This window comes from Microtus oregoni, unplaced genomic scaffold (assembly GCF_018167655.1).
Source record: "Microtus oregoni isolate MIOR12 unplaced genomic scaffold, Mior012 000064F_ref0000363, whole genome shotgun sequence".
In the NCBI taxonomy this organism is placed as follows: domain Eukaryota; kingdom Metazoa; phylum Chordata; class Mammalia; order Rodentia; family Cricetidae; genus Microtus; species Microtus oregoni.
This window is the reverse complement of record NW_024543874.1, coordinates 9455382-9473075: the sequence shown is the minus strand read 5'-3', so window position 1 is coordinate 9473075 and position 17694 is coordinate 9455382. Positions and strand designations below refer to the sequence as shown.

Below are 17694 nucleotides of genomic sequence, written 5' to 3'. Positions count from 1 at the left end.
AGGTCCAAATTAAATGGGAAATATACATGTAATCTTTTAAACATGTGTCAAAATCATCTGGAAAAGAGCTAAGGTATTTTTCCATTTTACAAGGCAGTGATGGTCATAGTAACTTTTTAATGAAGGTACACAAAGAACCTTTACAAAAAAATTTGGCATTTTTAGTAACAACATATACACTTTGAACAATCTTCCATAGGCCTCACTATCAGAAATCTCTAGTCTAATACGCTGCTCAGCTAACTATAAGGGAAAGCATGTCTTCAGCTTATATAGAAGTAGCTGGTTAGATTTTAAGTATGAAATTGGAGTTGTTTTTTTTTTTACTTGAGGTGTTTTTCAATTATGTTAACATCATAGGGTCAGAATAGCATACCTTCACTCGCTCCTCAAATGGAACCACAAAAGGCAGTTCTGTCAGAATGGCAAGCTGTCGTTCCTCAGACACAGACAAGGGTGGGGACTCCAGACCCACTATAACACATTTGTTAAAACTCATTAGTCATTTGTATTTTCTTTCCGTTCACTGCCAGCTATTAAATCAGGATTTATAAGATCATTTTAAGAATCTAAAATAACCCAGTGATCCCATCTATTTCTAGATCCATAAACACCTTCCATGCCCAATCTGAAATCTGTGAGGTCATTCCAGCCAGGTGAGTGAGACAACCATCTTCAGCTGTCTGTTCATTCTATAAACACAGCCAGCACTCATGGAATGAGTGCACAACTTTAATCCCACTATTTGGGAGGCAGAAGCAGGCGGATCTCTGTGAGTTTAAGGCCAGCCTGGTCTACAAGAGTGAGTTCCAGAACAGGCCCCAAAGCTATACAGAAACTCTATTTCGAAAAAGAAAAACAAACAAACAAAAAAAAAGCTTTGACAGTTTCACACAATTTATGGTGATCGTATTCAAAGCCCATGATCCTTTTATCCTCCTCCTATTCATGCTGACCACTTTCCTCACAACTAATCTCCCAACTCTCATCTTTTCTGTGATCTACTGAGTTTAACTAGAGCTGCTTATAAGAACCCAGGAGCTGGGCAGTGGTGACGCACGCCTTTAACCCTAGCACTTGGAAGCAAGAAGTAGGTGAATTTTAGTGAGTTCAAGGACAGCCTGGTCTACAAAGTAAGTTCCAGGGCAGCCAGGACTGTTACAAGGAGAAACCCTGTCTTGAAAAACCAAAAAACAGAAAGAAAAGGAAAAAAGAATATGGGAAGGGAGTTAATACTGGAACATGGGGCTATATTGCTAAAGAAAATGACTCCCGGGGCTGGAGAGAGGTTAAGAGCTGGCTGCTCTTCCACAAGTCCTGAGTTCAGTTCCCAGCAACCACATGGTAGCTCATAACCATCTACAATGAGATCTGGTGCCCTCTTCTGGTGTGTGTGTGTAGGCATGCAGGTTAAATAAATAAATGTTTTTTTTTAAAAAAGAAAGAAAATGACTCCCACTTCCTTACAAACATAAAGTGCTAATAGCTCCTCAGAAGTTGCGAAGCCCATGAGTTCCTCCCTCATCAATGCCAGCATGATGAAGGGCCACGCAACCACAGCTACTATTCATTATTGAAATGGCCATGCTACATCCATAAGAACCTAGAAGACATGGTGGAGCACACTTTTAATCCCTACACCAGGTAAGGCTACACATAGTGAGACTTTGTCAAAGAAGTAAAAACCAATCAACCAAAACAAAACATGACAATCCCACAGACTGGCTGGGATACAAAGTAACAGTGCATAAATCATACATCAGTGGTGAAAGCAAGGTTCCATAGCTACTTCAAAACACAGTTCTTAGCAGGGCGGTGGTGGCGCACGCCTTTAATCCCAGCACTCGGGAGGTAGAGGCAGGCGGATCTCTGTGAGTTTGAGACCAGCCTGGTCTACAAGAGCTAGATCCAGGACAGGTTCCAAAACCACAGAGAAACCCTGTCTCGAAAAACCAAAAACAAACAAACAAACAAAAAAACAAAACAAAACAAGACAAAAAAACCCACAGTTCTGGCCGGACGGTGGAAAACGCCTTTAATCCCAGCACTCGGGAGGCAAAGGCAGGCGGATCTCTGTGAGTTCGAGGCCAGCCTGGTCTACAAGAGCTAGTTCCAGGACAGGACAGGAACCAAAAGCTATGGAGAAACCCTGTCTCGAAAATCAAAAAAAAAAAAAAAAAAAACCAACACAGTGCTGCAGTTTTTATAAAGTTAAACACATTAGTTAAACAAACACTTAGACACTAATAATAGCAGCTACATTCATAACCACCAAAGACTGACAAAATAATCAAATCAAAGGCTTTTAATGGCATAACTACTCAATGTGCAGAGTGATCAAAAAGAAACAGCTACGATACACAGATCCCTACTGTCTCATGCTGCTTTCCCTGCAGTTCCACCTTTCAGAAAAGTTGAGGTAACAATCATTTTCTACCTGTTTACCAGGGCACACAAGCTAATTGTTATTGGATGAAATGCTGTGTGGTGTTCAGCACAATCAACCAATCAACCAATCAATCAATCAATCAATCAATCGCAGAGCTAACAGTAAAGAACTGAATGTTGCAGAGTATTTGCCCTTGCAAAAAGCAGTTCCAACTGAGGAAAACTTACCCTCCAGGGTGGACTGCAGTGGGCCAATCCTGCCCATCCTCCGGAACCGCCACACATGTCTAGATGCAGGTACATAGAGCTGGGTGACCTGTGGGAATCAACTGCTGTCAGCATTTTCTTCGGCTTTAGTACTATCTGATGGCATCTGAACCTACAATTCCTTAAGGAGCTGGCTGTCTATCCCTGTCCAGGGCAGGGTGCCTTTCATGTCCTCATATTCTAGCCTCGGATACTTTAAAGTGAACTGGTGAGAGTCTGGGCAGAGTAAAGTAACAATGATATAATTACAAAACAAAGCATATCACTTAAAAAAATAATAACTTTAAACTTACCTACTTCCTCTAAAATTTTTCTTTCCCAATTAATTTGGATGAATTAGTATTAAAGTAAGATAAGTAGAGGAAGTTCTCTAAAGTTTTGCTTTAATCTATAATTTTTTTTCATCCCTTAGCTTTGGTCTTTGTAATTTTATTATAATGAAGGTTCAAATTTCTGCTTATAATCTGGATCATACTCACTACTTAGAGAGGCTTAGAGCACTAGGCCCAATATGTATGGTGGCAGGTTACACTTTCCCAGAACCCACAAGATAAGACACCCATTATCTGGAAGACATATAGCAGGAAGGCATCAATATTATCTAGATAGCCCTAGAGAGGCAGGTCAAATGTTTACTACTTTTTTCTTTTCAGAAAAGTCTTCAAAATAATGAAATGGTTCCTTCATACTCTATGAAACTGATGGATGAAGGTCTTTTTTTTCTTGAGTGCTACTGTGATTTTGCGGAGTTACTATACCAGACCAGTCCATGTGGTTATTTTCAGTGTTGCTCAGAGTTCCCAGGACAGTGTCTATGTCTGGGAAGAGGGGCTCTCAGGAATCCCTACTTGTCCTCACACATCAGCAGCCTCTACTGTGACAGGTCACCACACCTCAAATATAGAACTACAACTGTGTTAAAGACTTTTTGTGTTGGCAGGAAAAGTTCCTTAGAGTCACCTACCTGGGCCCAGGAGCTGTTCACTTTGCAAGATCTGTCCATTTACAGACTCTGCCAGTAGGCAGGGCTGGAGGCATCAGGCTCAACTTGAAGATGGCTTTTCCCCAAGGATCCAGTCATACCTCCACTGTCCTGCCACACTCCTGTGTTGGCTTCTTGTTGCACCCGCATTCCTATCCCCACCCCCAAAGATTCTAAAATGCATTAGTGGTGAATTTCTCTGGGACCACCTGATGCCCTCTGTTATATACTCTCGTTCTGATGGTCTGGAAGATTTAGTTTGCTTTAGATTCAAATCTTCATAATATTCTATTACATTGGCCCCTCAGACAGCCTAAAGCCCATATTTTTTAACTAATGAAAATACTTTTATTGGTAGTACTACTAAAAGTAAAATTGATTTCAATTCTAATAGACAAATATTGGGCTTCAGTCTAACCTGAGGCAAACAAAACAAAACAAAAGCCCAATCAGATAAAAATAATTAGCATGCTGTCTAGGCCAAGGCTGTTGCTACTTATCTTGCTCTCTGACCAAGAGTTAGCATTGCACACAACACTGATACCTACTCAGAAGTTAAATGAAGAGTTAAACAATTTTAAAAGACTTACTCTCCCCAGAAATACAAAAGGTGAGAAACTATTTTTAATGAAAACTATTAAGGAGATTTTCACTAACTTTATCTGCTTTGATATCCTCTTGTTCTGACAGCCAGTGGTTTGGAGGACAGAAATTTCTCCTTGTGTCTCTAGACTTCAGCATTTTCACTAGGTTGGTGATGACCTGAAGAGGAATAAAGGCAGTGTCATACAAACTACTCAGTGACTAACATCTCACAGAGCAGGCAGCACCACCAACCAGATGCCAGAAGACATAGGCACTTTTCTATCTGATAAAATGAATGTGGATTTTTCCAGCTTACAAAAAGTTTCCTTTAGGGACCACAAGAACATGCTAGAGAAATAAACTAGTTGTCTACCAACAGAAACAGAAAAGCAACACAAGTGCACACACAAAGTGGTCTTTAAATAGGAGGTTAGGGGACTGAAGAGATGGCTAAATTGTTATCATTATCATTATTATTATTTTGGGGGGTTTCAAGACAGGACTTCTAAGTGAAACAGTCCAAGCTGTCCCGGAACTCATTCTGTAGACCAGGCTGGCCTCTAACTCACAGAGATCTACCTGCCTCAACCTCTCAAGTGCTGGGATTAAAGGTGCGCACCGCCACCACTCAGTTATTAAGAACGACTTCTTTCTCTTGTAAAGAACCCCAAGTTTAGTTCACAGCACTCAGATCAGGTGGCTCACAAATAAAACTTGTAATTCTAGTTCCAGAGGATCTAGACCCTCTTCTGGTCTCTAGGGGTACCTATACACATCACATACACACATTTTTACACCCCCGCCCCCAAAACACCATGAAGTGGGTAAAATTACTTTTTTTTCTTTTTGCAAAAAAGTTCTCATACAGCTCAGACTAAAATCCTCTTAAATTCCAAATCCTTGGGCTGGAGAGATGGCTCAGAGGTTAAGAGCACTGACTGTTCTTGCAGAGGTCCTGAGTTCAATTCCCAGCAACCACATGGTGGCTCACAGCCATCTATAGTGAGATCTGGTGCCCTCTTCTGGCATGCAGGCATACAGGGAAGGAATGTTGTATACATAATAAATAAATAAATCTTAAAAAAAAAATCCAAATCCTCCTGCTTCTAATTCCCAAGTGCCAGTGATTACAGGTATGCATCACCACACTTTGTTTGAAATTCTTTTCTTTAATAGCATCCCCTTTAGATTTATTTTATAAATTTTTGCCTGCATGTATGTATGTGCACCATGAGTGTACCTAGTGCCCTTGGAGGTCAAAAGAGAGCACCACATTTCCTGGAACTACAGTTCTAGGTGGTTGTGAGTGTGGGTCCTAGGAACTGAACCTGGGCCCTCTGCAAGAGAAACAAGTGCTCTTAACTTGACTAGAATTTTTTTTTTTTCTTGAGACAGGGTTTCTCTGTGTAGCCCTGGCTGTTTTGGAACTCACTCTGTAGACCAGGCTGGCCTCAAACTCACAGAGATTCTCCTGCTTCTGCCTCCTGAGTGCTGGGATTAAAGATGTGGGCCACCTCTTGGCTAGAACTTTTAAGACACAACTCTGGCAGTGCAATAGCTTACCTAGGCTACAACGAAGCTCATGTCCCATTATTAGAGATTTTTTCCCCCCAGTTTTTCTGAAAAATACCACATGAGGGATGTGGGTGAAATAGCACCCTAAATCTCTATTTTCCCTACACACCTTGTCTGTTCCTCTGGAGCTAATCAATTTTCCACAGTCTTTTATCTTGGTATAATTTCCAAGCTGGCCGTGCTGCCCAACTGTAACATTACAGCTATGAGTGTCCTCTACATGTTCTTGGAGCAACAGCTGTTTTTGCTATGTCACGAGCTCCTTGGGAAGAGAGCCCAACAAATTACCTAGGGATCTAGTAGTTTTCAGTAACTAGTTTTGGACCAAAAGTTATTAGATAGGATTAAAGAAATCTAGCAGTACTATCTTAAAAAGACCTACTCTCTATACTAAAGCTGGCAAAATTGTTCAGTGAGTAGAGATGATTAGTACCAATACTGACAACTGAGTTTAAATCTTCAGGAACAACATGATGGAGAGAACCAACTCCCACAGGTTATATAATAACCTTCATACATAAGCTTGCACACATTGTATATGCACACCCCTCCCGCCAATAAATACGTGTTACATATCATCTATAAAATCTTCTAGTGCCAATTTCATATAAATATGAAACAACCTTTTTAAAAATATAAGAAGGGGGTAGGGGGGCTGGAGAGACAGCCCAGCAGTTAAGATTGCATATTGCTCTTTCAGAGACCCGAGTTTAGTCTCTACCGTCCGCACTTGTGAGATGACTCACCGCTGCCTGTTACTCCAGTTGCAAGGGATCTAACATTTTCTTCTCTACTTCTGTTGTAACATGCACTCATGTGCACATACCCCCACTTAAAAATAAACTCTTGGGAAAAAAAATGTAAGTAGAATAAGTTTACTCAAAATTTTAGGAGGTTGGGCTGGAGAGATGGCTCAGAGGTTAAGAGCATGGCCTGCTCTTCTAAAGGTCCTGAGTCCAAATCCCAGCAACCACATGGTGGCTCATAACCATCTGTAATGGGGTCTGGTGCCCTCTTCTGGCCTGCAGGCATACACAGACAGAATATTGTATACATAATAAATAAAAAAATTGTGATTTAGCTGAAATTCAAATGAACCAGAAAATCTGTATTTTTATCTGTCACAACTAGTATTAAACACTCTTAATTGTCAAACAATATTTTTTCTCTATATAAACTACTTTTCTTCTGAGATTTAAAGAAAAATATAAATTTTATGAAACCATGAAAATATGACTGGATTCGTTTTCATATTGCTTCTGTCCACACTCACTGATGAAACATCCAAGTGCAATGCAACCTTTAGCAAAAAGGTAGGTAGCTACTAGAAAGTACATGCCAGATGGTGGTGTGTATCTTTTAATCCCAGCACTCGGGAAGCAAAGGCAGGCGCTCTGTGAGTTTAAGGAGAGCCTACTACACACACACACACACACACACACACACACACACACACACACACTGCAGCAGCAGAACAAAGGAAGAGAGGTGGGTTTCAGTTTACAGTTTGAGGGACTACAGGATAGGTGATAAGAACACCGACTTGGAGTCAGAATAAAAAGGAGCAGATGAGCTAAGTCATAACACTTCAGCCAAGGATGGATTTTCCGTACAATAGGGTCCTGGAAGGTTGTAATACAGCAAGGATTGGGGCAGCCTGTGTCATCTAGGCTCATGGAAACACATTCTACTGGGTTTGCAGACACTGAATTACGCATTTCTAACTGTGACCCCATCTTTAAAGAACATGTGCTGCCTGTTTTGGGAGGTTTTTTGTTGTTGTTGTTTTGTTTTGGTTCTTCAAGACAGGGTTTTTCAGTAGCTATGAAGCCAATCCTGGAACTCATTCTACAGACCAAGCTGGCCTCAAACTCACAGAGATCCACCTGCCTCTGCCTCCCAAGTGCTGGGATTAAAGGAGTGTGTCACCACTGCCCGGCATGCTGCTAATTTTAATCCTTTCTACAAACAACGGCAACCTTGAAAATTCTCTCAAATTCTCAATGTCAATTCTCTCATCTGTTATACACAGACACCAATGCTGTCAATTCACAGACTGCTGTAGAGACAACTGGTGTGACATGTCCTTAAGAATCTTTATTCTGGGTGACACCCTTTTCATTAGTACTGCAGTGCCAGTGGGACTGTGAGGGAAGCACAGAAGATGTTGAAATACTCCACTTTTTGTTCGGGTTTTTGTTACTGTTGTTGGAATACTCTTAAATTAAAACAGCCATCAGGAACTGGGTGTGATGGCACACACCTTTAATCCCAGCACTTGGGAAGCAGAGGCAGCTGGATCTCAAGTGAGTTAAAGGCCAGCCTGGTCTACAGAGCAAGTTCTAGGACAGCCAGGGCTATATCACAGAGAAACTGTGTCTCGAAAAACTGAAAAAAGAAATCAAGGAAGCATGTAAGTTTACTAAATATGATGAAGGTAAGGCTAACTGAAGAAAGGCTTTGAACTGGATTATCAGCTGCTCAATTCAAATTCAAAAGATGGTTTTTCTTTCTGTTAACCAATCAAATTTTCTGGATAACTGTATCAAACATAAAAACTCCAAGACTCTTAGGTATACGTTGTAATGAAGTCACAGGTGCACTCATCTCAGCTAACTTTGAACAAAGGTTATAAAAATCTGCCCAAAGTGAGTCTACAGATTTGACCTTGTGGTTCTCTGCCTCTCCAGCATATGGGGATATTCTGGAGAGTGAACAGTATCCACACATAGGCACACCATCATTCAACACCCCAGTCTATCTCTGGTTTAAGGGGAGCCAGACAAACTGCCACTTTGAACTGTTAGCGATGAGTCTGAAGGATTTGAGAACCAATGTGGTTCATAAGAAACAAAAGCAAAGAAGCAAAGTTTAGTTACCATGTTACATGTGAATGTAATAGAGCATGGATTACATGTGTACTGTGATTTTACTTCTGAGCATTGAATGTAAGTCATTGATCTAGGATAAGGAACAACATTTAACATAGCAAGCAAGTATAACATTGTATTCATAAAAGCTGCCAACACTGTATTGTAGATGTTTCCTGGGTGTTGGAATTAAAGGTGTGCACCACGACCACCTGGCTCTTTGTATGTTTTGAGATAGGGTCTCTGTAAATTGCCTAGAAGAACCTTAACTTCCTTGGTAGCCCAGGCGGCCACAAATTTGCAATCTTGCCTAGTGCCAGAAATTCACAGGTGTGTGCCACCTGGTCTGGCTGTGGATGATTCTTTAAGGAGCTCTATACAAAGCACACTCAGCAGTAAAACACTTCTAGGTACTGAAGGGGGCAAATGTGCAATGTGATAAATACAAAACTTTTTAAAGATCTGATTTCAAATGAAGAACATATCAAAGGAGTGTGAGAAAACTAGTGGCAGGCAGCTACAGAAGCAACACCTGACATAAGAGGTTCTCCTACAGGGAATGGAAAGAAGACAATGCGTCTACCTCAAGCCTTCACTACACAATGATAATGCCAGGGCCCAGCCTGAGTTCATATTCCATTCCCTAGCACAGGGCAGCCAGCACTGGGTTGCTTACGGAATCAATGGTGAAGGCTTGGAATGTTAGGTGTGAGCTGCCTTACAAGTGAAAGTGACCCTTGTACACAGCTCTCAGCTATCACTAAAGATAGCTATCACAAAATACAGAAAGCTGTATTTTGAAACAACTTTGTTAGATGCCTGAAAGAAAAAAACGTTAACTTATATTCACTTCAATTAGCCACCGAAAAGTTAAAAAACAAAACAAAACCAACCAACAAACATCCAGCCAACCCTCAATAATGATAGGCCCAGCTTTACAAAATGCAACACCACTCTGGGACTCCTGGTGAAAAATGCACATCAGGATTGCAGCTGTGTCTGCATCCATTTATTTTGTTAAAAATTTGGGTTGTTCTTTTGTCTGTCTTTTTTCTTTAGTGATTGGGGCAGAACTCAAGGGCCTGCCTATGCTAGGCAAACATTCTACTTATTTCTAAGGCACATCTTTATAATGTTTTTTGAAATTAATATGCGTTAATTTTACATAAAACTGTGGGGGTTTTTTTGTTTATTTTTCTTTTAAAGACAAGGTTTCTCTGAGTAGTTTTGGAGTCTTTCCTGGAACTCTCTCTCTGTAGATCAGGCTGGCCTTGAACTCACAGAGATTCTCCTGCATCCCCTCCCAATCAAGCACTTTCATCGTCTCAGTCCCCCCCCCCACGCCTTTTCCTCATTCCTCCTCCTTTCATGTCTTCTTGTGTGAGCATCCCAGTAAGATTTGTTATAGTTGTTAACAGGAGCACAGGTGAGTTTGTTTATAGAATCATGAGCACCTTACCAGTGGCTATATTATTGAAGAAAAATTCTCTCCCTCTTTCATGAACTGCACATCTTAAATCTTATCTCAGGAGCTCCTCGAATCTCAATGATAGGCTACTGAGGACCTAATACTGTAAAGACAAGCAAAGCTGCTGTGAGTTCAAGAGTGCAGCAGCCATGTCATGCCTGGAAGTCAGCATTCTACACCTACTCCCTTTTTCTAATTCATGAATTCTTTCTGCCAATTCATCTATTATGTATGGTCCACTGCCTCGGATATTGTAGTGAATTGAATAAAAATAGACCCACAGGGAATGGCACCGTTAGGAGATGTGGCCTTACTGGAAGTGTGTCACTGGGGGCAGGCTTGGAGAATTCAGATGCTCAAGTCAGGCCTGGTGTCACTCTCTTTTCCTACTACCTTCAGATCCAATGATAGAGCTCTCAGCTACTTCTCCAACATCATGTCTGCTTGCATGCTGCCATGCTTCCTGCCATGATAATGGACTGATTAAACCTCTGAACTGTAAGCCGGCCCCCAATAAAATGGTTTCCTTTATAAGGGATGCCATAGTTGTCTCTTCACAGCAACAGAAACGTTAGGACAAATATGGATGTCCCATTTTATGGGTCATTTATTCTTAGTAATTTAGTCAGTTATGAATCTCTGCAGTAATTGCTGACCATTGTAAAGAGAAGCGTTTCTGACCAAAGCTGAGAGCAGAACTACTCTATAGGCATATATTTAGATGGTAACATGATAGGTATATCATGTTCAGTTAGCAAACAGCAACAGTAGCTTCTACACCATGGCGGAAGACTTTCTTAGACATGAACTTTTGACTGGGTCTACAGTATGAGGGCTAGTCAGCAGAAAGGAAGCTAATAGCCAAGTTTCAGCTTTGTTTTTCTGTCCTGTGAGCAAGTCATCCTTCACTCCTGAGTGCTGTGGTTCACCAGCACATTTTTTTTTCTTTCAAGTAGAAACTACAAACTGATAATCAAGAGAGCAAGAATCATCTCCCACAGCTCTCTCTACTCTCTCTGTGGCAACACATGTTGTGTACCTACCTCCCTGATACACTGCCTTTGTAAGGCACATCAAGCAGGATTTACCACCTCTTCACAGGGTTAAAGTGATTATAGCCATAAATTACACTTCAAAAAGAAGTTTATAAAGTTGATAAATGCATGATCTGCTTTAACAATGTTGATGAAGAATTTAGGAACCAATCTCAATTCCTACAGTGACAAGTAAAGATGACTCTAAGCACTTAAATTCTATGTTCTGTGACCAGACAAGAGAGCCTCTCACACAAATTAATTCAAGAGGGTTATCTGTGACTGAAAAATGAAAATGCTTACACTGGAGGACAAAGCCTCGTCTCAGCGCTTGCTTGCAATTCTGTCAGTCAACAGAAAGCCAGAAATCAATAGCAAATACTTTCACTTCCTTTGGTTGGTTTTATCACAAATATTTCAGCTCTAATTTGGAACTGCAATATACAAAAATAATGCTGACATTTTGGTACTTTCAGAAAAACATGGCTGGCTCTGTACAGAGACAACATTTAACATCTCCCACACAGAATCATTATTATATGAACAGACAGGCAATGCTTGCTTTTAGGAAAAAGTGACTACTCCTTATTGTTTCTGTTATTTGATATAAAGCTCATTTTCTCCTACAAGAATAGTTAATAGCAGTTGATCACTCATGAGCCATACTGGTTTGTATAATTTCAAGGACTCAACTCATAGCAAGTAGTATAAAATAGATTGCGGACATGTCCTTTAAACAATTCTATTTAAGGCCAGGTCTTTATTAAAACACAATTTCAAACCTAAACCAAACCTGTATCAAAAATAAAGACAACTATTAAGATTTTGAATGTAGTTCAGTGGTAGAATGCATACCTAGCATGTACAAAGCCCTGGGTTCAATCTCTCTTTCACGTACACATACATCAAGAGAGCAAAAATCATCTCCCACAGCACCCTCTGCTCTCTGTGTGGCAATGCACAGATGTGTCTGCCTCCCTGACACACTGCTTTTGATAAGTCCTATTAAATATGGTAGCAAGATATAAAACAGGATTTCATTTCTTTTCACGGGGTTAGGTCAAAGTACACACAAAGTGAATGTTGACCAAAATTTCAGAGGAGAGTGTTTGAGACGGGGTCTTGCTTAATTTATCTTGAAATCAATATAGCCCAGGCTGGCCCTGTGCTTACAATCAGTCTGCCTTGGCAACTTGAGATCTGGGATTAATTACTAACATTCATCATTGCACTTGGCTTCACAAAATTTTGTTTAATGTTTATGCAAAACAAAATATGGTCAGAGTGTAAAATATCTCATGGAGCATTATTAAATTCAGATACTCCTAAGCCCCAAAGATAAGACTGACATATGAAGTTATAAAACACCCAGTAGTAACTGTAAAACAGTGAAGTTATCTTCTAGTGTACACAAAAAACCCAGTGTTCCACAGAAGGGAAGTGTTACTAGCAAAGATCCCAGAGCTTAATTACATATAGACAAGAAAACATACACGTTACCATATGGCCCAAATCCACGAATGGTCACACAAGCACTTCAACCCTGAAGTAGGTGAGCTAGCTTATTTGTAACCTAGAAGAGGTTGCAAAATAGCCCATCTTCAAGGAAGGGCCCAGAAGGCAACTTTTAAAGTTTACTTACAAATGCAGAGAGAGGTGATTAAAATTAATTGTGCAAACATGTATTGCATCAATCTGTACAAATTATGAATTCAATGATGCATTAGCTCTATATTCACACAATCAAAACATTATCAGTTACTTTCACTACTGCTAATGCTTATGCTTCTAAGTGAAATGTGCTGTAAAATCAGGCAGAATGGGCTGCAGAGAGACTCTCATGGACTTGTAGGATGAATAAGCAGTCCCTAATTAGCCCATCAGGTTAAGTGCAAGCATTAATGGGTCTTTCCTAAAGTCTAGCTTGACATCTTTCTCCAAACATGGCCAAGAAGAAAGTTCCATTAGCAATATTAATACAAGCTTAGTTGATCATTTTCATTCAATTAACTTCTTTCAATTAAATAGATAGCTTGACAAAAGCAGTGATAAAAGACCTGAAGGGACAGCTGATGACTCTCATGGAACATTAGTGTGCGAGAGGTCGCTGGTATTAACGGCTGTAAATCTAGCATTCAATTTGGAAGATGCATTTCTTCTGCTCTCACTCTTTAACGAGCAATTTTAGCTGACTAGATGTGTTTGCAGCAGAAACTGCATGGGGGTCAGAGTCAAGCACCTTTTTTCTGCTCTGTTTTTTTTTTTCCACCCCAAGTCAGTAGTGGTCTCTTGCCAACACGCCAGCCATGGTACCCCATAACTTCTTTTTCTCTATGGTTAGACATATACTAGAGTAATAGATACACAGCATGCATAAAAAACAAAGACCAAGTCTACCTTTATGACTCCATTTTACAAAAGATTCAAAAATAATTTTTTACCACCAAAAAAGATCTGTTAGTGAAAAATAAAATGGAAACATTTAAAACTTTTTATTACTACTTCAACCTGTCAAATAGTCTTAAGACATTTTACTCATGTATTAACTGTGTAAAAGCAAGGTTTTAACTTTTCATCTTTTTCCCATTTTTTTATTGAATTTTATTTAAATAACATTTTTCATTTATTTTACATACCGACCAGTTTCCCCTCCCCCTTTACTTTTCATCCTGTGCAGAAGCACTTGTGCGAAAGGTAGAAGACAATGATTAGGAGTGTGTGTGATTCAGGCCTCAGCTCACGTCTCCAGGCTTGGCAGAAAGCCTTTACCTACTAAGGTACTCCACTAGTCCAAAAGCAAGGTCTTAAAACAAAACAGATATAAAATAAAAATACGGTTTTTTCTTTAAAAGTTTTGCAAATTAAAGTTATGTCTGAAGCTGGGCTGGAGAGACAGATGGCTCAGTTGCTCTTCCAGAGGAGCCAGGTTCAATTCCCAGGACCCACATGGCAGCTCACAACTGTCAGTTTCTCAAGTTCCAGGAGATGTGACACCCTCACATCATGTTCAGGTGTGAAAATTAAATTATTTAATTTATTAAAGCATAAAACTAAATTAAATAAAAAATTATGCCTAAAATCAACCTCTACATTTCTATTCTTCTGAAAGGAACCAAGCAGACACAAGTCTGTGCTAGATGCATTCTCCCCCCACACGTCACATACCTTGAACAACTGAACCCATCGCTTCTGCTCCATTTGTATGCACTGTTGCATCTCAGAATTAGTAGTGACCCCAATACTCTGAAATGCAGTGACATATTCTTCCCGAACTTCTGGCTTTGTTTCCGGATATGCTAGCTTGATGATCCCCAAGCAGGCATCCCGAAGGCAGCGAGACAGCAGGATTAGCTCCTCCAGAGTGAAAGGCATCATGGATGATTGTCTCTGACCTACAACTGAAACAACCCAATTTTCTACCAGTTTTTTTTTTTTTTTAATCAATATACACAGCAAGGGGGGAAAAGAGCCTCTTTCAAAGTAACAGGCCCTGACACAAGCAGCAAACCCATTTTTCAAAATCCTCACCTTCTATGGGATCACCAAAAAATTCATTGTCATGTATGGAAATCAGCGAATGACTGAACAAGGAGCTGAAGAGGTAAAAGAGTGGGATAATTCGACTAGAATCTTCAAAAGACATGGGCGAACCCCTTGATATCACCTGAAGCAATGGCACCATAGACCTAAAGTAGGGGAAAGGAGAAACAAAATGGCTATTTTAAGGTAAGTTTTATCTTAGGAATTAAGATATCAGATAAATATATTCAGTGAAAATAAATTTACATCAATGATAAAACTACTTACAAGGAAGGAAAGGTCCCTTCCTGAGACAACACAAGTCAATAACAGGCACCAGAAAAGACAAGAGTCCATCAGATCAACCTGTTTGATGGGTCCCTGTTCCTGCCACCCACAAGTCTAGGCAGCTACTGAAAGTGGACATAGCCCCAAGCCAAAGTACTGAAGAGTTTTAGATGAAGATTTGGTTCCTGCATGGAAAACTATCCCCTTTCCCCAGGCTTCCATTTAACAAATGCCAGTGTTTGTGGCAGCACAGAACATTTACCTAGCCCCTGATTTCAGGAAGGGTTATAACAGTTCTACATTGAAAACAAATTACAACCTTCAGGAATCACAGCTTCTACTCCTCTCAGTGCCTTGTTCCTCTTGTCCATGTTTATAAGTGGCTCCCCTGCCTGCTATATTGATGGTTTTGTAGAAAAATTGTGTCTCTATTACCTGTCACAAGCTGTAATCTGTTCCTTTCTTTCTAATGGAAGTCTGTCATATGCTATATCTTTCAAAACAAGAAAGCATCACATCCCTTCTGAAATGGAGACCTGTGAGTCACATTATACCTTCTAGAGTATACATTACACTTTCTTGCCTCCCTGCGGATTTTTTGCCACAAAATTTCTTTCTTTCTTTCTTTCTTTCTTCCTTCCTTCCTTCCTTTCTTTTTTTAAAATTTATAGCCCTGACTATACTGGAACTCACTTTGTAGACTAGGCTGGCCTCAAATTCACTCAGATTTCCCCTACCTCTATCTCCTGAGTGCTGGGATCAAAGTTGTGTGCTCCCAAAAGTTGCATTTTGGAGACAGGAGCAGGGGTGAAGACCAAGAAGCCAATACCACACATGTATGGTGGCAAAGTAGAAGCCTTTTAGTTCTTACTGGGAGTGGTGTGTGTGTGTGTGTGTGTGTGTCTTGATGAGTGAGGCAGATGAAGATGGAACTTTGGATCTACATGGTACTGTCTTCAGGGAGGGTCTAAAATGAGAACAGAAACTATGCAGGTCACAACAATCTGTTAACTCTAGTCACAGGGGATCTGATGTCCTCTTCCAGCCTACTTGGGCATGCATCCATACAGACATACATACTGTCCTATTATACTACCAAAGCCAGGAAAGCCGAGAGCTGACTTAAGCAGGTACAATAGTGGTTTCTTCCCCTGCCCAGTCCCACGAGAATAGAACCTAGCTCCACTTCCTGAGTCCTTACTGTGCCACCAGGCCATCCACAAAATTTTTTCCAACAGGAGCTGGAGAGACGACTCCAAAAGGGGATAGAGAGAGGTTAAGAGCAGTGGCTGGTCTTCCAGAGGTCCTGAGTTCAATTCCCAGCAACCACATGGTGGCTCATAACCTCCCTAATGAGATCTGGTGCCCTCTTCTGGCCTGCAAGCAGACATGCAGGCAGAACACTGTATATATAATAAATAAATCTTTAAAAAGTTCCAATAAACACAAAAAAAATTAATTCATTGCCATATATTTTGTTGAGATTAGTAGAGATAATGGTCAGTACCCTTTAGCCTGCTAGCCCAGAGAAGAGCCATAAAAATCACTTAAAACCAAGAAGCATATAATATTTAAGGGAACAAGGTCCAGCAAGTGTTAAACAGTTGCTGAGTATACATTGTTTCCTACATTTAAGCAGTGCTGAGCAAGCCCTGAAGAATCACTCTTGTTGTGAATCTTGGTCCTTACATTACCATAAGCCACCGCAGGATCACTCAGGCAGACAATTAAGGCTGTTAACCAACACTAACTTATTTGTTCTCTCCTTAATTCCATGAGGTGAGCAAAAGAAGTTAATCACTGTCTTTTGAATGAAGAAAAATGGAACTTGGAAGAAGAGTCACCAGTGGACTCTGAGGCCAGGGACAAAAGAAACACAGGCCATTCTTAACATTACAAACACAGACTCAAACATCCTTCTCAAATCAGATAAATCTCAAGAGACATGGAAGGAAATAAAAAGTCTATAATTTAATGTGACAAGTAGGACATCAAAAGCTGGTTGATTACAGACTTCAAATGAATCCCTGCCATTAGTAACCCTCAGAATAAGTATGTGCACCTGTCCGTGGAGAGTACTCCCTCCCCCTTTTGAAGTGTTTTCAGCTTTTCCTGTCTAGGGATGCCCTGAGAGCCCTCTGTGGACAGTGCAGTGACCACAAGAAGAGTAGCCTTTGGTAAAGCTGCCTGTTTGCTGGCTGTCGGTTGTTTTAACTTCAGTAAGTTAGAAACTAAACTGTCTCACATTTCAACAGGAAATACTGGAAAGAACACACTTGAATAAAAACAAACCTTTTTTTGTGTCTTGGTGGCGGCGCATTCCTTTAATTCCAGCACTTGGGAAGCAGAGGCAGGTGGATCTCTGTATGTTTAAGGCTAGCCTGGAAGACTACAGAGTGAGTTCCAGGACAGCCAGGGCTACACAGAGAAACCTTGTCTCAAAGAAACAAAACAAAACACCCACACATCTACCCACTCCCATTTCTAGACTTGTTGGCCTGGGCTGCATTTCATTTGGACATGAACCTCTTGTTACCTGAGGAGACAATGAGACAGTCTCCTAAGTCTGACCTAAGTCTCCCTACTGAGCTAGTCTTGCTGTGAAACTATTCTCAAACTAAATTCACTATCGTTTTCACAAAAATCAGGTGTTTCATTTTTCATTTTATTCCCAAAAGTAGTATGATGAGATGTTAAGTACAAATATACTAATACACT

At 40.4% G+C, this 17694-nt stretch overlaps 1 protein-coding gene across 1 annotated transcript in view; it reads right to left on the bottom strand.

Annotated features, from left to right (window-relative positions):
• Positions 1-17694, bottom strand: part of Ube3c (ubiquitin protein ligase E3C) — a 104926-nt gene that overhangs the window by 40386 nt on the left and 46846 nt on the right. The window contains exons 12-16 of the mRNA XM_041640591.1: positions 14698-14855; positions 14335-14567; positions 4295-4399; positions 2617-2704; positions 377-474 (exon numbers count right to left, since the gene is read on the bottom strand). Of these exons, the coding sequence (XP_041496525.1) occupies positions 377-474; positions 2617-2704; positions 4295-4399; positions 14335-14567; positions 14698-14855 (682 nt within the window). The remainder of the gene's footprint in view (positions 1-376; positions 475-2616; positions 2705-4294; positions 4400-14334; positions 14568-14697; positions 14856-17694) is intronic.